General features: G+C 48.7%; 1 protein-coding gene across 3 annotated transcripts in view; it reads right to left on the reverse strand.

Moving 5' to 3' along the window:
• The window catches only part of RRN3 (RRN3 homolog, RNA polymerase I transcription factor), a 1,162,251-nt gene that overhangs the window by 659,601 nt on the left and 481,476 nt on the right, over positions 1-21,174 (reverse strand). For all 3 annotated transcript variants that reach the window (XM_082260368.1, XM_082260367.1, XM_082260369.1), the window contains exon 7: positions 13,799-13,868. In XM_082260368.1, the coding sequence (XP_082116494.1) occupies positions 13,799-13,868 (70 nt within the window). The remainder of the gene's footprint in view (positions 1-13,798; positions 13,869-21,174) is intronic.

A 21,174-nucleotide genomic window follows, 5' to 3' on the forward strand; every position in this document is an offset into this window, starting at 1 on the left:
TGAGGAAAGACTCCGGACACTGGGCTTATTCTCTCTGGAGAAGAGACGCTTGAGGGGGGATATGATATCAATGTACAAATACTGTACTGGTGAGGACCCTAGCATAAGGAACAAACTTGGAGAAAAGAGAATACAATAAGACATGTGGCCACTCACTAAAACTAGAAGAAAGACGGTTTAACCTAAAAATACGTAAGGGGTTCTTTATGGTCAGAGCAGTAAGGGTATGGAATTCTCTTCCACAAGCAGTGGTATCAGCAGGGAGCATTGATAGCTTAAAAAAACTATTAGATGGGCACCTTAAAGACCACAACATACATGGGTACACAATGTACGTTTAACATCAAATCACACACACACATTAGGTTGAACTGGATGGACTGATGTCTTTTTTCAACCTCACAAACTATGTAACATTGGGGAGATTACAGAAAACCAAGAGGAAGAGGCCTTGCAATCAGTGCCAACGTGCTCGTTAAATGTAACGCAGAGATTTACCCAACTATATACTGTTCTGAGGGTGTACCTCATGGCCAAAAGACTGCATGTTTTTCAGCTTATTGCCAACTCCCATCTGTACAAAATGTAAAAGATCATGGAGACCTAATGCACCTATTATGGAGTTGCCCCAAGCTGCATGTGTATTGGACAGGTGTGGTGGACACTCTAAACAGAGCACATCAGGTATCTTTACCTATGAATCCCAAGCAATGTCTACTCAATAAACTAGATGAACTGGATTGGGAGAAATACACTACAGAGACAATTATGAGGAACCTGTTCTTGGCACGCAAGCTTAAAATGGTGCATTGGAAATCTGATAATCTGGAAATCTATAAAGGAGTGGATTACGGCAGTGGGTAATACCATACGAATGGAAAAACTTGTCTACCAACACAGGGGATGCTCCAGAAAGTATGTAAAATGATGGGCTTTGTAGTTAAATGTCCCTGGATTAGCACTAGTTGACTTGGTCATGGATCAGCTGCTGGGGCTGAATGCGGGTTAATGTACTATTTTTGTTGATAGATGTATACAATGGTGCCAGAAATTGGGTTATGGTCGTTAACTCAATACACAGATCTCATGTGTATGTGTGACATGGTGATGCTGTGTATGTGTGACATGGTGATGCTGTGTATGTGTGACATGGTGATGCTGAAGTGGTCATATCTATATTACATATACTGACAAGATGTCGGTATGTATATTTTAAATGCATCTAATCTAATGGCTGTATTGTACTGGCTCAATGTCAATAAAACTGAATTTTTGTAAAATCTTACCGTAAAATTCCTTTCTCCGAGTCCTCTGATAGTCACCGCCCTCTCATACAGTCTTCACCAATGGGGTATTGACCTCTTATCCATAGGAGCAAGCTAGGTATAAGACTTGTTAAAAACAAAGTAATTTACATAGACACACCTATGGGGGCCGTCCCACTGGTCCAATACCCCCCTGCTATCAGCCATCCCAACTCGGTTTGGTAGCAAGCAGTTAAAGTCCAAAGAACCCCAAATAGAGGGGAGGGGGCGGCGACTGTCAGAGGACTCAGAGAAAGGAATTTTACGGTAAGATTTTACAAAAATTCAGTTTTCTCTTACGTCCTCTGACAGTCGCCGCCCACTCATACAGTTTTCACCAATGGGATGTCCCAAAGCAGTGTAGACATGAGGGGTGGGAAACACAACCGTCATAAAGGCAACGCAGCACCCACGTCAGAGAAAGGAACCTTACGTGAACAGAAAGGTATCCACTGGGCAACAGAAAAGCTCAACTGGAGCAACAACCCAGGAAAGCAAATAACAAGGGGAAGACAACCCCAACAGCCGGGGACCCGCAGAACTAGGGTCCCCTTTAAGGCACTGCCACACACAGAACTTTGCGGCCAAAGGAGGCATCTGCCGATGCCAGAACATCAAGTTTGTAGAACTTTGAAAAGGTGTGCACTGACAACCAAGTCGCAGCCTTGCACACCTGGGCCACCGAAGCCTAATGAAGGAAGGCCCAGGACGCACTCACCGCTCTGGTAGAGTGCGCCTTGACAGGGAAGGGCGGTACCCTTTCCTTAACCGAATAGGCCCGTACAATCGTCTATCTGATCCATTTTGAAATGGTCGCCGCAGACGCAGTCATACCCTTCCGAGGTCCCTCAGGAAGGACAAAAAGAGAATCCGACTACCGGATGGATTCAGTGGATGACAGGTAAACCCTGATCGCCCTGACAACATCCAGGGAATGTAATGCAAACTCCTTAGGGTGTTTAGGATTTGCACAAAGCGAAGGCAAAGCAATGTCCTCATTAAGGTGAAAATCAGAAACCACCTTTGGAAGGAAGGACTGGTTGTGTCGCAAGACCACCTTATCCCTATGAACCACCAGGTAAGGGGAGCGGCAAGACAAAGCCACCAATTCCGACACTCTGCGTGCTGAAGTGATCGCCACTAGAAAATCAACCTTTTTTGACAGCAGAGGCAAAGAAATTTCCCTGATGTTTTCAAAGGGAGGACGTTGTAAAACGGACTGAACTAAGTTCAAGTCCCAAGGAGGTAGAGGCTCCCTCCGAGGAGTGGCCAAGTGACGCACACCTTGAATAAAGGTGCGAATCAAAGAGTTAGACGCCAAGGGGCGCTGAAAAAGGACGGCCAGAGCAGACAGCTGGCCCTTAATCGTGGTCAACGCCAGGCGCTAATCCACACCAGTTTGTAGGAAGCCAACACCCTCGCCACCGAGTAGGCACGAGGAGGGAAGCCTCTGGATTCACACCAGGCAAAATAAGCCTTCCAAGTACGGTAATAGATCTTACCAGACAAGGCTTTCCTAGCCTTGAGCAAAGTAGGAATGACCTCAGAGGAGAGACCCCTGTCTCTCAGGACCTGCCTTTCAACAGCCATGCCGTTAAAGCCAGCGACTGTAAAGCAGGATGGAAGATCGGTCCTTGCGACAGTAGATCGTCCCGTAACGGTAGCCGCCATGGAGGCTCGATGGCCAGTTGAATGGTGTCCGTGTACCAGGACCGGCGTGGCCAGTCCGGGGCCACCAGAATCACCAACTTCGGTTCCGAGACTAACCTGCGCAGGAACCTGGACAACAACTGAATCGGGGGAAAGGCATATATCAGACGATACCGGTGCCAAGGCACCACCAGCACATCCGAGGAATATGCCAGCGGATCGCGCGTTCTTGCCAACAACCTTCCCACCTTGTTGTTTAGCCGGGACACGTACAGATCCACATCCAGGGATCCCCATTTTGCACACAGCATCTGAAACACCTCCGGGTGCAGGGACCATTCCCCCTGGTCCAGGGTCTGGAGGCTCAGATAATCGTCTTGTCAGTTCTCCACATCCAGTATGTGAACTGCCGAAATCGCCGGGACGCGAGTCTCAGACCAAGACAGAATACTGGTCACTTCCTGGGCCGCCCGGGCACTCCTGGTGCCCCCTTGGTGATTGATGTAAGCCTCCGCAGTGACGTTTTCCGTCTGCACCCATACAGGGCGGCCCCGAAGACGATCCAACCAATGGAGCAGGCACAGCCTGATCGCTCGCAATTCCAAGATGTTTATCGGTAGGGAGGATTCCTCCACCGACCAAGTGCCCTGGGCAGACAGGTTGCCCAGAACGCCACCCCAGCCCGACAGGCTGGCATCCGTGGTAATCACAGTCCACAGCAACGGCCGGAAGGATTTCCCCTCCGCTACGGCCGGAGACTGGAGCCACCACAGCAGATCCAATCTGGTTTGGTGACTCAGAGACACCCTCAGGTCCAAGGACTGAGGGAGCCTGTCCCATCTGGCCAGTATCTCCGCCTGGAGAGACCGCGTGTGAAACTGTGCAAACGGTATCGACTCGAAGGCTGACACCATCAATCCCAGGGACCGCATACAGGTCCTGAGTGATGAGGATGTGCTGTCCCTGAGGGATCTGACCTCGCTCTGCTGGGTCCGGAGCTTGTCCTCCGGCAGAAACACCTTCGCTTGGGCGGAGTCCAAGACCATTCCCAAATATGGGAGCCGAACCAAAGGAGACAAAGTCGATTTCTGAACGTTGATGGTCCATCCGAACTCCTCGTGCAGCAGGTTCTGACTGGCACTCGATCTTAACAGGAGATCGCCCAGATATCCCAAGACCGCAATGCCCTGTGCCCGCAACAGGCCCAGAACAGGAGCCAACACTTTGGTAAACACCCTTGGAGCCTAAGCGAGACCGAAAGGCAATGCCACAAACTGATAGTGTTCCTCCGCGATAGCGAATCGGAGGTACCTCTGATGACCCTCGAATATGGGGATATGTAAATACGCATCCTTTAGGTCAATAGAAGCCAAGAAATCTCTCGGACTCAGGGAGGCCACCACCGAGCGGAGCGATTCCATGCGTAATTTTTGAACGCACAAGAAGCGGTTCAGAGCTTTTAAGTCCAGAATCGGACGCACCTTGCCCTCCTTTCTGGGCACAGTGAACGGATTCAAGTAAAACCCCCGAAATCTGTCCCGATGTGGCACTGGGACGATTACCCCCTGGGCGAGTAGATCCTGAACCGCCCGATGCAGATCTTGCAGCCGATCTGGGGTCAAATGAAGATTTGAGGGAAAGAACCTGTCCGCTGGTCGCGAAAGGAATTCGATCTTGTAACCTGATCGAATGATTTCCTGAACCCACCTGTCCGGAATCCGGAGCAGCCAAGGTTGGAGGAAACCACGCAGACGTCCCCCCCCACCCCTGAAATGGGTGAGGGCGCCCCTTCAGGTAGTGGCGGACTGGGCCGCCGTACCAGCCTGGGCGGCTTTTTGCTTGCCCGCCCAGGGCTTTCTCTGGCCACCCTGGCCCTTGAAAGGTTTCCCCTTGCCCTGCACCTTGAAGGCACGAAAGGACCCCTGATTTGGTTTAAAGGAGGGGCCCCGTTTACCGCGGAAGAACTTAGGATTCTGGGGCAACAGAGTGCTCTTGCCCCCAGTGACACCTTTAACCAATTCATCTTGAGATTCTCCAAAAAGACAAGACCCCGCATAAGGGATGTCAGACACCGTCTTCCTGGAAGTCTGGTCAGCCGACCAGCTTTTCAACCAAATCAAGCGGCGATTAAGTACTGCGACACTAGATAAGCGCACAGCTAATGGGGCCTCATTCAAGGCCGCATCACACAGATACATGACCCCTTGATAAATCTGGTCCACCATCTCCAAGCTAGTAGGGGGGGCAGAATCAGCCACGAGGGTGCGTCTGAGCACCTTGGTCCAATCCGCCACAGCTTGAGTCACCATGACAGAGGCGAAAATAGGTTTCAGCATGGAACCCGCCACCATGTAGGAATGTCGGGCAAGAGATTTCAGCCTCCTATCCGTATAATCCCTAAATACTGGCGAATCCTTGGTGGGTACCAGAGTGGCCCTGTTCAATCTGGCCACAGAGTGATTCACTTTGGGAGCCACAGACCAGCACGAATCCGTAGGAGACGCAAAGGGGTAGAGGAGTTGAAACTTCTTTGGCACCACAAAAGTGCGCTTGAAGTTGCACCATTGTTGGAAATACCTGCGCCGCCTTATGGGATCTGTGGGTACCAAAAGAGGACCATTTTCCCGGAGGATTGGGCTCGTCCTATAAATGTAGTTTTCCTTAACCGCAATGTTCAGCGCATCCATAGCTGCGCGGTCCTCGGTCGTCCAGGGGGGGGAATCATCCACCCTTGCATCCTCCGCCTCCCCCTCAGACTGAGAAGAGCGAGACCCCTCAGGGGGCACACTATCTACGGCAACCATGTCAGATTCAGAATCAGAAGAAAGAGATCCTAGGCCTTTTTCTAGTATCCCGTTCAGTCATCAAAAGATCCACCTTGGACGCTAAAGTCGCAAGTGCGGCAGTCAGAGCAGAAGATTCAGAGGAACCTGAATCATCCACCAAAGCTGGGGGAAATTTGCTGTCCTGGGACTCCATAATAAAAAAACTTTCAAGGTACTGGCCCTTTAAGTGCACCGCGATCCCCCGCAGTACACCGCTATGAAGGATTCTGCAAACAGACCCCCAAACAGGAATAAGCTGACAGCCAGAGGTATTCCCACAAAAAAACAGCAAAGACAGACCCCACAAGTGTTACCACACGCCTGCCGATCTTCTCTGTACAGAAAAAGGAAGTGATGTCACCGCAGGAGGCTGAACTAGGACTTCAGACTAAGGAAACATGGATGCCCATAGAAAGTAATGGGAGGCTCCAGGAAAATGGCCGCCAACATGTGCTCAGGAAAACACATTGCCACACACAAGATGGCGCCGTAAGGCGCCAAATTACACTACATACATCAAAATGGAAGGATTGGGAAGACAAGGATTTCGGGCACACTATGTCTATAAAATCAGTTTTTATTTAAGATTCAATTAAAATCAAGAAATCATACATACATACATGTGTTGGATAAGAAAAATGACCTATAAAAGGGTCCATAGGATAATGCATACACGGTTCACAGTAGATGAGATCACAATTTTCATACAAAGTAATATATATAATATTTTGACAGTTTGAACAATCAAAACATTATACTTCACATCAGGAGATTCCTGCTGACGGATACCCGAAAGCACGAGGTGCCGGCCAACCGGGTCAACTGATGTCATATTCAAATGTTCACCATAATAAGTTTAGTATTTTGCTCAACATGTTTCGCTTTGCTTCAGAAAGCTTCGTCTGGAGCCATTACTAGTGTCACAAGTTGGCCTATAGTTTTGTCTGTATATTCTTACCTCCTTGCTGCAGTGCTTCTGTTTGCCTCCCTTCACATGTGGCGTTTGGGCTTCTCTGTTTCCTATGGGCGTCGCCTGCTCCACTGTGGGTTATATCCTGTTTCTGTCAATTACTTCCTGGGTCACCTCCCTGTTTGCTTCCCTATATATACACAGGCTCAGTGCACTGTTCCTTGCTTAAGCATCAACCCTGTTCTCTGAGCTCCCATCCGTGTATCCCTTGGCTATTGTATCTGATCTCCTGTGTACCGACCCGGCTTTGTTTCTCCGTCTACGTTTGTCTGCTGCCTGTCCTGACCTCGGCTTGTCTCTTGGATCTCCTTATAGTCTCCTGTTTACCCTGCACATGCCAGTGGTCTCCACATTCTCAGCTGGGCCTACCTGGGGGCCGCGACCTGGTTCCAGTCTACTGCAAGTCCATCCCCACCATCAAGGGCAATGGTGAAGAAGCAGGCTGGGGCTTAGACTCCGCGCCCTGGGGAATCCTGAGCTGGGGATCTATAAGGGCTCACTACCACAGACCCCTGACAGTTTGCTCAAGCCATGAGCTCGTCGGAGACACCGCAGCCACTTCAGGATCAACTTCAGAGTTTGGAACAGAGAGTTAACGTTCAGCAGGCTTATCAAGAACAGATTATGCAATGTCTGCAGGCTCTTTCTTCCCGTTTGGATCAGCTGCAGATTGTTCCTACTCCCGCTTCCTCCGTTCCAGCTCCTGTGTCCGCCCCTGTTGCTTCCGCAGTCCCTCCAGCAGAGGTCAGTCCTGCAAAACTCCAGCTGCCTCCGCCATCTCGCTTCTCTGGGGACCCCAAAGCTTGTCGTGGGATTCATCAATCAGTGCTCAATCCACTTCGAGCTAGCAGGCCATTACTTTCCTACTGATCGTTCCAAGGTGGCGTACATGATTTCACTCCTGTCGGGACCAGCGTTGGCTTGGGCCTCGCCGCTGTGGGAGCGTCAAGATCCTACCGTTTCCAGTCTCTCTGCCTTCCTACAAGCTTTCCGTAATACCTTTGATGTGCCTGGCAGGGCCTCATCTGCTTCCGGAGCCCTTCTTCGTCTTCGTCAAGGAAACATGACTGTTGGTCAATATGCAGTTCAGTTTCGCACCCTGGCTTCGGAACTGGCATGGAACAACGAGGCTCTTACTGCAACATTTTGGCAAGGTCTTGCAGATCGTATTAAGGACAAACTACCTGGCAGAACTGTACCCACCACCTTGGATGGCTTGATTTCCCTTAGCATCCAAATCGATGTCCGCTTCCAGGAGCGAGATCTGGAAAGGACTGTGTCACGTCACCCCCCACTGGGTCACCTTGCTCCTGTTGTCCAGAACATTCCGGAACAACCCATCTCTCCCGCAGTATTGGCTTCTGAAGAACCCATGCAATTAGGCCGGACACGCCTCGCTCCACAAGAGAGGTCCCGTCGCCTGAGACTTGGCCTGTGTCTTTACTGCGGAGCTGGTGGTCATATGATAAAATCCTGCCCAGTCCGTCCGGGAAACTCTCGGGTCTAGGTCGCTCAGAGGGAAGCGATCTAGACCAGAATCTGAACTCTGCCACCTACCCTCGATTTGTTATACCCGTCTCTATTCATTGGGCCCTAAATTCTTATCAAGTTTCTGCATATGTAGACTCTGGAGCAGCCGGGAATTTCATTGAGCAGTCTTTGGCCACTGAACTTGGCATTCCTCTAGTTCCCCTGGCTATGCCTCTAGCTGTTTCGGCAGTGGATGGCTCTACCTTGGCCTTCGGACCCCTACGCTTCAGAACAGCCTCCATCACCATGCATGTCGGTGTTCTTCATCGGGAGGAAGTCTCCTTCCTGATACTTCCCAAGTCTTCTAGTCCCATCATTCTTGGACTTCCATGGTTGAAGAAACACTCATCTTATTTGGATTGGAACTCTGGCCAAGTGTTATCTTGGGGGTTCCAATGCCATCAGACCTGTCTCCCTAAGGTGTCTCCACCTCTCTGTGTACCTGTGGCTGAGGTCTCTACCTCTCCAATCCTTCCTCGGCAGTATCTGGCCTTCTGAGATGTCTTTTGCAAAAAAGCTGCTGACAGTTTGCCCTTCTCATCGTCCCTATGACTATGCGATTGACCTCCAACCCGAGGTTTCACCACCCCGAGGTAGAGTCTACCCTCTCTCCATCCCGGAGACCCAAGCCATGTCCAAGTACATCCAGGAAAATCTGCAGAAAGGATTTATACATAAATCCAATTCTCCTGCTGGGGCTGGGTTCTTCTTTGTGGAGAAAAAGGATGGTACACTCCGGCCCTGCATTGATTATAGAGGTCTCAACGCCATCACCATTAAAAATCGGTACCCGTTACCCTTGATTTCCGAACTTTTTGACAGGCTACGAGATGCTCATATTTTCACCAAGTTGGACCTCCGTGGAGCATACAATTTGATTAGGATTCGAGACGGGGATGAATGGAAAACCGCTGGGCCTACCTGGGGGCCGCGACCTGGTTCCAGTCTGCTGCAAGTCCATCCCCACCATCAGGGGCAAGGGTGAAGAAGCAGGCTGGGGCTTAGACTCCGCGCCCTGGGGAATCCTGAGCTGGGGATCTATAAGGGCTCACTACCACAGACCCCTGACAACTAGACTTTTCTGTATATTGTATGATGAGACACAGGTCTCAACATCCTTGATACGTAATGAGGAGGATTGTTGTGGGTTTACAGGAGACTCATATAATAGTGGAAAGTCGTTTGCAAAACGATAGGGGTGATCTGATTTTAATCATTATCAATAGCCATAAAACTGAGTGCCTGCTGTGTTTGTTGTCACAGTCAGTAAGACCCAGCAATTTGTGTTCCCACGTTGAGCTCCTGTTCACAAACAAATGCTTCCTCCCCGGGATGGGGAACCGCCGCCAAGGTATGATGACACTACATACATCGGTGCATAAGCGCCCACAGTGAAGCCAGCATGCTGCCCACACCTAAAATGGTGGACTAGCAATTTTTAACCCTGCAGTGGTCGCCGCACGTGTCTGCCCCTCCACACACACCATAAAGTGTCACATAGGAGAGGGACCCCCACACCACATAGCGAACTAGCTGATTTAGAGCCCCCGTAGGGACCAGGAGAAAGGGAGCCCCAAAAACGCACAGACATTAGGGGATACCACAGACACACAGGACTGCCAGCCCCAGACAGAGGCCCCACACAGAATGTACTTACCGTACTCGATGGCGTGGGTGCCTCACATCGACGGGAAACCTCCCGTGGCGGGGGGGGGGGGGGCGTGAGCCAAAAACGCAGGACGCTAGCAACGCAAGGAACCGTGGGTGAGAAGTCCAGGCGAGGTGGCCACATCGTAGGCTTGCATCCCTGAGGACAGGGATGGGTCGTTTGCGAGGCCAGGGCGTATGCATAGCCTGCTAAACGCTCGAAGGCGGGCTGGGATTCCATAAGGCCCTCTGTCCTGAGATACCAGGACGACCAGTGCGACTCCCAGCTCCGCGACGTTGTCATCATCTTAAAGAAGTGACTAACTAAACGCTGATAAATAAACAGCTAGTAATGCAAAGAAAAAAAACGCATTTGCAGAAATAAAATCATAAGAAAATAGAAGAAGGCTGAGACTGTAACCCCAGCACAGGGAGAGCCTATCTCACTCCTAACAAGGCAGAAGACAAACTGAGTTGGGATGGCTGATAGCAAGGGGGTATTGGACCAGTGGGACAGCCCCCATAGGTGTGTCTATGTAAATTACTTTGTTTTTAACAAGTCTTATGCCTAGCTTGCTCCTATGGATAAGAGGTCAATACCCCATTGGTGAAGACTGTATGAGAGGGTGGCGACTGTCAGAGGATGTAAGAGAAAGAATTTTTCTGGATAGAAAAAAAAAAATATTTGGCTGTAGCAGGACTCAGTTTGCCAAAGGGCTGGAGAGCAGTACAATAGTACAAAGAGTGTCTGCAGTCGACAGTGAAGCATTGTGAGGGTTTCTTGCAAGTTTGAGGCTGCAAATGGAGTTGGAGATCTGGTCAGGATTGATGGTATCCTCAATGCTGAGAAATACAGGCAGATACTTACACATTATGCCATACAATAAGGGAGGTGTGTGACTGGCCCTAAATGTATACTGTAGTGGGACAAAGACCCCAGACATACATTTAATGTCATTAAGAACTATCTTCAGCACAGTAAAAGGAGTCTTGGAAGTGATGATATCAACCTCATTGATTCTGTCTGGGCATTATCTGAAAAGATTTGGGGCAGACTACGTCCTATATATGTGGTTAGTTCTCAAGGATGTTTGGAACAACCTACCTGCCAAGTTCCTTCAAAAACTGTGCGGAAGTGTAACTAGAAGAATTGATGCTGTTTTTAAATGGAAAGGCTGGTCACGAAAAATATTGATATGATTTGGTCTAGTCGTCTGTTCATTTACTTTCATTTCGTCATTTGATAAAAATTCACTATTAACATTCCTGTCTACCAAAAACATTCTTAATTTAGAGCATTTTTTCGTACCTGCCTGAATATTTTGTAGAGTACTGTACAATTACTTTTGACTTTTTTTTATTTCCAATATGAGACCCCTTTCTCCGCTGATCCCCACTGAGCAGGCGGATGACAGGTCCGGTCCGTTTCGCTATGCACAGCGGACAAGGAAGGAGACCGCACTCCTCTATGGGGCGGTCGGATGGAAACAGACTGCATTCGCCTCCTCATAGAGGACAATGGAAGGCCCGATTGGGTCTGCCTGAAAAACATGCCCAACCGGCCCAATCATTTGAAAGGGGCCTAAAAGGTCGATTGGATTGCCCTGAGGAAGAGCAAGTCCTGAAATGTGTCGGGCAATGAGTCCGATATAATTTATTAAAATACTGCATGCCTCTTTGATCTGGCGTTATTTAAAATCTATTGTTCATATTATGCAGTTTTGCATAGGATTTTGATCTCATTTAGGATATGAGATATACAAATACATTTTGGCCTGTATCTTAAGTTTTAAGTTTGTAATAATAATACAAGTTTTGTATTCATTTTTATTAACAAGTATTAACAAGTTGTGTTGAGTATTTTGTTGCCCTAAAAATTCCTACCGCATGCTAGATTTTATTTTTTTGTGTACCAATAGCATTTGGGGAAGGGCACAGATGTAGTCACAAGTCACACCTTTCTCCAAATTGCACCCGTCATAGTGGGCATATCTGTGTAGGGGTCTAGGTTCCATAGGGAGGGGTCTAGGTTATATAGGGATGGACCAAAGGCCCTAGACTTGTAAAGCACCCTTCAGCTAACTAAACGTGTTTTACAAATTGTTGAGCTAAGCACTTACCATATATACTCGAGTATAAGCCGAGTTTTTCAGCACATTTTTTTGTGCTGAAAACGTCCCCCTCGGCTTATACTCGAGTCAAGGAAAAAAAATAATAATTCCCTGTCCGCTCCGACGGGCTTAAGCTTTAAAAATGGCGCCGCCCGTCGCATACATGTCACCGCGCACGCCCTGCCGCCGCTCGTGTAATTTCGGCTATTCCCGGCCTCTCCCGAGCGGCTGCGCCGCTCAGGAGAGGCCGGGAATAGCCTAAAGTATACGAGCAGCGGCGGCGCGTGCGCAATGACGTGTCGGCGCCGGACGGCGCCATTTTTAAAATGAAGGCGCCTCTGGAACAGGTAAGTGAAACAGCTTCACTACCTGCCATTATGCAGGGCTGCGGGCACACAAGGGATGCAGTGCTGCGGGCATGGTCCACCTGTACCATGCCCACAGCACTGCATTCTCCTGTAGTATGCCCACAACCCCGGATCCTCTTGTACCATGCCAGTACCCTGCATTCTCCTGCACCATGCCAGTACCCTGCATTCTCCTGTACCATGCCAGTACCCTGCATTCTCCTGCACCATGCCAGTACCCTGCATTCTCCTGCACCATGCCAGTACCCTGCATTCTCCTGCACCATGCCAGTACCCTGCATTCTCCTGCACCATGCCAGTACCCTGCATTCTCCTGCACCATGCCAGTACCCTGCATTCTCCTGCATCATGCCAGTACCCTGCATTCTCCTGCACCATGCCAGTACCCTGCATTCTCCTGCACCATGCCAGTCACCCTGCATTCTCCTGTACCATGCCCGCCGCCCTGCATTCTCACCCTAGGCTTATACTCGAGTCAATGATTTTTCCCATCTTTTTGTGGTAAAAGTAGGGGCCTCGGCTTATACTCGGGTCGGCTTATACTCGAGTATATACGGTATGCAGGATCCGTTGCCCAATGCACCATTACAGGCCAGCTGCACAGTGTGGGATCTGAGTATGGCTCTTAAGGTTTTACTGAGGTTGCACTAATCTGGATGTATTGCTTCTATGGTTCTTCTAGAAAACAGTGAAAAGCTGATTGAAGATAAAAGAAGCTGGTTAAGCTAAGAGTGATTTCACTATAAGGGAGAAGAAGTCTATCACCTCAGGACACCAGCAAACTGAGGACTCGGAGTAGGGTAGGATTATAGGGGAGGCACCCAGTGGCTCTATCTTAGAAAAAGCCAGCCAGTGTCCAGTCAGCTGAAAGTACCAGTCTATAAACTAGAATACTCAGCCTGTGTCTTGTACTGTATAAATAGTGTATGACTGTATCCTGTTTATCCCTGCTCAACAAAGTTTCTCATTTGATAAGAATAAAAATATTATATTGGGTAAACTTCAGCACTCTGTCTTTTTACTACTGTTTATTCTAAGCAATGAAACGATTTTTGCTTCACGCACCTTGCTCTTTGACATCACATGAAAAGGAGAAAACTGTGGCTTTGATCTATTACACTGCTGGATGGCTTAGGAAGGGATGTTTGGTATCAAGACTGAGGAGTAAGGTAACTGAAGTATAATGCACTATTACATTTTTTTTTTTTTTCCTGGCGTTGGGCTTTAAGTACTTGTTATATTTAAAAATCCTACCACCTCACTACCTTTTAAAAGAACTCAAAAATCAGTGTTAATTGACAACAATTCTACAAAATAATTTTATTAAAGAAAAACATATGCATATAAAACTTTTTTTTTTTAAATATGCAAAAAAGAATTAAAAAACTCTTACCAAAACTCTTGGAGATTTGTTGACATAAGGAAACTTTTCTACAAGTATTGGTATTAGAAAGCGAGGTGCTCTGCAGAAATAAATTTGGACAGGTGTTAGAACAAACCAATAGTTCACCCAAACTACAAGCACAATTGTTTATTACAGTCTGGTAAATGAAACCATGAATCAGAAGATCAGAAGGTGTTGAAAATTAACAGTAATCCTAGGATTAAAAATGTTTATGTAGAATCCTAAACCATCCTGACCCAGTAGTGTTCATGTTATGCAATTTTTTGAATACACACCCTGATTTTTGTTGCCTACAATGCCTGTCTTGCGTGGTTAAAATTGGTTTGTATGTAAATGACATGCTATTCTACCTAGAAAATGAGGGGCTGTCTCCTACTACAGCTTTAAAAAAAAACAAAAAAAAAACTATTACATGTGGAGAAGATTCTGGCCTTTCCAATAACTTGTCAAAAATACCTAACACAACAACTGGTCTCCTACACATGCCAGCGCAAACCTCAATTCTGCTAATTAAACTTACTTTAATAGCTGGGTATTCTTGATTTTTAAAACCTGCTGGATTACCCCATTATATTTATGGAACCCAATGCAACTGTAAAAAAAAACAAAGGTCCAGCCTTGGGGCAGCAAAGCACTTCTGCCTTGCAGTGCTAGAGTACTAGGATTAAATTCAAAACAGGAAACTATATGCACAGGGTTTGCATGGGTTTACTCTGGGAACTCCAGTTCCCTTCCACACCCCAAAGCCATGCTGGGAGAATATTTGTCTATTGTCTAAATTGGCCCTGGTATGTGTATGTATGCATGTTAGGTAGGGACCTTAGATTGTAAGCTCCTTGTGGACAGGGACTGATGCAAATGTAAAATATGTATATCAACGGTAAATTATCAGTGTTATGAAAATGCCAAAATGAGTCTGAGGCTGCATGAGTGCTACCGACACTGGGGAGCTACAGTTCATTAAGGGAACCATGAATACCAACAAGTACTGTGACATATTGAAGCAGAGCATGATCCCCTCCCTTCAGAGCCTGAGCCGCAGGGCAGTATTAAAACATGATAACAACCCCAAACACACCTCCAAGACTACCACTGCCTTGCTAAAGAATCTGAGGGTAAATGTGATGGAATGCCCAAGCATGTCTCCAGACCTTAATCCTACTGAGTATCTGTGGGGCATCCTCAAACGGAAGGTGGAGGAGCACAAGGTCTCCAACATCCACCAGCTCTGTGATATCATCGTGGAGGGGTGGAAGAGGACTCCAGTGGAAACCTTTGAAGTTCTGGTGAACCCCATGCCCAAGAGAATTAAGACAGTGCTGGAAAATAATGATGGCCAAACAAAATATTGACTCTTTGGGCCCAATTTTGGACATTTTCACTTATGGGTGTACTCACTTTTGCTGCCTGCGGTTTAGACGTTAATGGTTGTATGTTTAGTTATTTTGAGGGGACAACAAATTTACACTGATATAGAATCTGTACACTCACTACTTTACATTGTACATTTCTTTAGTGCTGTCACATTATAAGATCTAATAAAATATTTACAAACAATTGAGGGGTGTACTCACTTTTGTGAGATATTGTGTATGTAACCTGGCATGTCCTACTCCACATAACCCTAAAGTATTTAAAAATAATAGGATTTTTGTACTCACCGTAAAATCCTTTTCTCTGAGTTCATTGACAGACACAGCTTCATATTCTGTACCATAGGGTCATGCTGCCCTCTGCAGGAGTAGGACTAAGCAGACAACAAAAAAGCTTGGCTACACTCTGTGGCCATAGTTCCCTCTATGCTTAGAGATACTCAGTTTTGTAACAAGCAGTAACAGAAGCATAAAAAATCCTTAGAGGGGTGTGTGTGTCTGTCAATGAACTCAGAGTAAAGGATTTTGTACGGAGAGTACAAAAAATGGATTTTTGTAAGATCTTACTGTAAAATCCTTTTCTCTTGAGCTCATTGACAGACGCAGTCCTCTTTGATTAATATCAAATTGGGTTATACTGCCCTCTACAGGAGACACTAGGCAGAAGAAAACGTTCTGGCCACACCTTAGGGGCAGTCCCAGAGGGTATATCCTCTCTCTCTCTCTCTCTCTGCTACAAGATGTCAGTTATGTCACAAAGCAGTGTCAGAGAATTTAACCCAACCCAACTCAGAATAGAGGGGCGGGTACTGAGTCTGTCAATGAGCTTAAGAGATTAAGACAAAAGGATTTTACGGTAAGATCTTACAAAAATCAATTTTTCTCTGTCGCTCATTGACAGACGCAGTCCTCTTTGATTAATATCAAATTGGGAAGTCCCAAAGCAGTGCCACAAATGAGGGGTGGGATAACAGAAATCAAAATTCAAATCTAGAAGGCACAACCGGTGCCGACTAGAAGTCTTAAAGGCTCAAACAAAAGGATGAGACTCAACTGAAAACCCAACAGAAAAAAACCCTTGAGGTAGACCAACTGTCTCCTCATATAGCGGCCTGCAGAACCTTGTGGCCAAAAGAGGCATCCGCCGATGCCAGCACATCAACCTTATACAATTTTGTAAAGGTATGAACCGACGACCAGGTAGTCGCCTTGGAAACCTGAACCACTGACGCCTGATGGCGGAAGGCCCAGGAAGCACTAAGCGCCTGAGTGGAGTGCACCTTAACAGGGAACGGAGAATCCCGACCCTTAATAGAATAAGCCTGTACCACCGTCTGTCTGATCCATCTAGAGATGGTCGCGGCAGAGGCAGGCAACCCCTTTCTAGGGCCATCCGTGATCACAAAAAGTGAATCCGTCTTACGTAACGAGTTCGTAGTAGTCAAGTGTACCCTGATCGCCCGAACCACATCCAGGGAGTGTAATGCAAACTCCCACGGATGGCTAGGCTTAGGACACAGGGAAGGTAACACAATATCCTCATTCAGATGAAACTCTGAAACCACTTTAGGAAGGAAGGATGGATTCGGACGAAAAACCACCTTATCCTTATGTACCACCAGATCTGGGGAACAACAGGCCAATGTGGCCAGTTCTGACACCCTGCGTGCAGAAGTGATAGCCACCAAAAAGGCCACCTTCTGGGATAGCAAGGGAATCTCTCTAATATCTTCAAAGGGAGGTTTCTGAAGAACCGACAACACCAAATTAAGATCCCAGGCGGTAAAAGCGCGCGCACCGGCGGAGCCAGGTGCCGCACCCCCTGGATGAAATTCCGTACCAAGCAATGAGTAGCCAAAGGCTTCTGAAGGAAGATTGCTAACGCTAAAACCTGACCCTTGATAGTGCTCAAGGACAGTTTCTGCTCAACTCCCTTTTGCAGAAAAGGCAATATTCTGGCCACCGAGTAGGAACGTGGAGGAAACCCAAGGGATTCACACCAAGCAATGTAAGACTTCCATGTGCGCTGATAGACCTTTCTGAAAATCCCTTTCCTTGCTTTAATCAGAGTAGGAATAACTGAAGCCGACAACCCCCTGTCCTTCAGCACCTGGGTCTCAACAGCCAGGCCGTTAAGCCAGCGATCGTAAAACAGCATGGAAGATCGGTCCCTGAGACAGCAGATCCTTCCTGAGAGGAAGTCGCCAAGGGACGTCCGCGACCAGCCTGACCAGGTCAGCGTACCAGGCCCAACGGGGCCAATCCGAAGTCACAAGGATGACTGGAATTCCCTCCACCTCTATCCTGCGAAGAAGTTTCGGCAGCAACTTGAGAGGAGGGAAGGCATACAGTAGCTGGTACTGCCCCCACGGGGCGACCAGCGCGTCTGCGGCGTCTGCTAGAGGATCGCGGGAGCGAACTACAAACCTCCGCACCTTCCTGTTGAGCCGAGATGCCAACAGATCTATATCCGGGGTGCCCCAATGAAGGCACAATTGGTGAAATACCTCTGGGTGAAGAGACCATTCCCCTTGATCCAGAATCTGACGGCTGAGATAATCTGCCTGCCAATTCTCCACCCCCGGAATGAATACCGCGGAGAGAGCTGGAACAAATCGTTCCGCCCAACGAAGAATGCTGGCCACTTCTATGGCCGCCAGGACACTCTTGGTGCCCGCCTGGTGATTGAGGTAAGCCATGGCCGTGGCATTGTCCGACTGGATCCGCACCGGGCTGCCCCGGAGCTGCTCGGTCCAGTGAATCAGACAAAGTCTGATCGCTCTCAGTTCCAATACATTCATCGGTAACCTGGATTCTTCCAGGGACCAGGGCCTTTGAGCAGATAGTCTGCCGAGAGCCCCACCCGGATAGTCTGGCATCAGTGGTGACAATAGTCCAATAAATTGGACGAAATGACTTCCCCTGACTGAGCATTGGTGATCGAAGCCACCAAACCAGAGATTCCCTGGTTCGTTCGCTCAGCCGGATCCGATTGTCCAGGGAATCGGGATTCCGGTTCCATTTGAGAAGAATCTCCTTTTGGAGAATTCGGGTATGAGACTGGGCAAACGGTACTGCCTCGAAGGAGGGCACCATCAGTCCCAGAACCCTCATGCAAATCTGAAGGGAAGGCCAGTTGACAGACAATCACAACTGAGTCGTCGACTGAATCCTCTGGAGTTACTCCGCAAGGAGAAACACCTTTGCCAAGGATGTATCTAAAGTTAAGCCCAGATAGTCCAGTCTCCTGGTGGGGACCAGGGATGATTTCTGCAGGTTCACCAGCCACCCGAACTGTTCCAAAGAGACCATGGTGATCTCCAAGTTTGGCAACAGAGCCTAAGGAGACTCTGCACAGACAAGAAGGTCGTCCAGGTAGCCTAGAACCAACATGCCTCGCTGTCGCAACAGCGTCAAATTCGGGGTTAAAACACTTTTGTGAAGACCCGGGGAGCAGAGGCGAGACCAAGGGGTAACGCCACAACTGATAATGGCCCTCTCCCACAGCAAAGCGAAGGAACGCTGATGTCCTGCATAAATGGGAATGTGAAGATAGGTATCTTTGATGTCTATGGACGCCAAACAATCCATCTGATGCAGGGAGGCCACCACTGTGCGAATGGACTCCCTTTTGAATTTTTGCACCCGGACAAAATAATTGAGGGCCCTCAAGTCCAGAATTGGACGCAGCTTGCCCTCTTTCCTGGGTACTGTGAACAGGTTCGAGTAGAATCCCTGAAACATTTTTCCCCCCAAGGGACCGGACCACTCCTTGCCCAGCCGAGCCTTTAAGCGATCCGGGATAGTCGTATGTAGGAAGGGAAAAATCGCACCGGTGGAAATGATCGAAAACTCAATCTTGTATCCTGCCCGTATGACCTCGCGAACCCATTTGTCTGGATTTCTGGAAAGCCACGGGTCCGGAAACCGGTGAAGACGTCCCCCCACCCCAGATATGGGTGGGGGCGCACCTTCAGGCTGTGTGGTCTTATTTTCAGGTCTGGAAGGACCGGATCTTTGTTACCCGACCAGCGTTAAGCCTACAGCACCTGGTATTCCCAGGCGGTTTCTCATACAGGTACTAAACAGGCCCAACCCTGTTTAGTTTCCGAGATCGGGCGCATTCAAGGTGATGCGGCCGTAGGCCCCTTTGAAACCCCCTGCAGGGTCTTTGGAGGAGCTCGCCTTATTACTCGCCAAAGGAACGAAACAATTATTTTTTTTTGAACAGAAAAAGAAGGTCCCCGTCTGCGACGAGGTCCCTTACCTTTCGTAGCCTGTGGTAGAAAGGTACGCTTGCCTCCAATGAGACCCTTGATAATTTTAACCAAGGTAGCACCAAACAGGCGATCCCTTTGAAAAGGGGGGGATCAGCCAAAAGCTCTTTTGAAAGCTTAATACGCCGACCAGCACTTTAACCATAACATGCGCCAAAGGACCCCGCAGAGATCGATTCACGCCCCAACAATGGAGCGGTGTCCAGGGCGGCGAAACAGACAAGCTGTAGCGCTTGTATCATTTGCTCCAGCAAGTCCAATACTGCCGGGGGGAGACTTCTCCCCTCCAGATCTCGGCGTAACAACTTGGTCCACTCTGTCAATGTTTGTGCAACCAGAGCAATAGTGAACACTGGCCTAAAGGCTGACCCTATCAGGGTAGATATCGAGTGGGATAAAGATTCCGCCTTACGGTCCACTGGATCCCGAAAAGACGGAGCATCCTCCAACGGGATAACAGTAGCTTTATTTAGTCTGGAAACCGGCGAATCCACCGATGGTGGTACCGTCCATTTATTAAGGAGAGATTCTTCCAACGGATAGCGTCTAGCAATGTGTTTGGAAATACCAGGGGTTCGTTTTGGACGGACCCATTCTTCCTTAATTATATCTTGAAAACATTTGGGCAAAGGAAACACCTTTGCCGTCTTGGTAGGCTTGCGAGTACCAAAGGCAATTCTTAAGGTTTCCCGCACAGACACAATCAGTGCATCTAGTAGCGCTTCATCTTGCGCTATAGCGGAGGGAGAGATGTCCTCCTCACTCTCCGAGTAGATGGGACATGAGACACTAGCCTCAGAAGAGGGACCTGCAGCTGCAGTGACAGGCTCAGAATCTGTATCTGAAGTGTCAGACAAAATAGGGGTAGGCGGGGGTCGCTTCTTTGTGCCCCGTCCCCGACAGGCCACCTCCACCCGGGATACAAAAGGCTCCAAAACCGCTGACAATGCATCAATAGTAAGTGGGGAACTGGAGGGTCCTGCGGCCACCTCGAGGGGATCAGGTGGGGATACATGTGTGGCAGGGTCCATGACAAATCCAGGAACACTTGCCAGCAAACAAAGATTGCAAAAGAAAAAAAAATTTTTTTTTTTGTGTGTAATCCCCCAGCGCAACTGCGCCCCTCAGCGTTACCTGCTTCGGACCCCCACAGAGAGAGAGAGAGAGACCCCAAGGGCTCACCACCTGATGCACAGAAGCTTCTACCAAACTGCTCTCAGCGCTGTCCTTACAGAACAGGAAGTCTTGTGAATAGTTTTCCCGGGTAAAGGAGGCGGCTCCGCCCCTTTACATGCCTTCCGGCGCTCCCACTGCTACTCCTCGAGGTAGCTGGGTGTATCCAAAATGGCCGCCCCCATGCAGGACACACCAGGCTACGCCAAAATGGCGGCCCCGGACGGCCTGTGGAAGGATGGCGGCGGCCTGCTGAATCATGCGGCCTGCGGGGGGATGGCAGCGGCCTGCGGATTCCGTGCGGCCTGCGGGAGGATGGTGGCGGCCTGCGGACGGCCTGTGGAAGGATGGTGGCGGCCTGCTGAATCGTGCGGCCTGCGGGAGGATAGCAGCGGCTTGTGCCGTGCGACCTGCGGGAGGATGGCGGTAGTCCATGTAGCTGCATCACTATGCATTAGGTAGGTGCTTGATTATATCACCCTTTTACATGACTATTTCAAATAGTAACGCCAGCCCCTGTCTCCATCCTTGACCCCAGTCA

The sequence above is a fragment of the Pelophylax lessonae genome (genome assembly GCF_965119305.1).
Source record: "Pelophylax lessonae genome assembly, chromosome: 6".
NCBI classification, from domain to species: domain Eukaryota; kingdom Metazoa; phylum Chordata; class Amphibia; order Anura; family Ranidae; genus Pelophylax; species Pelophylax lessonae.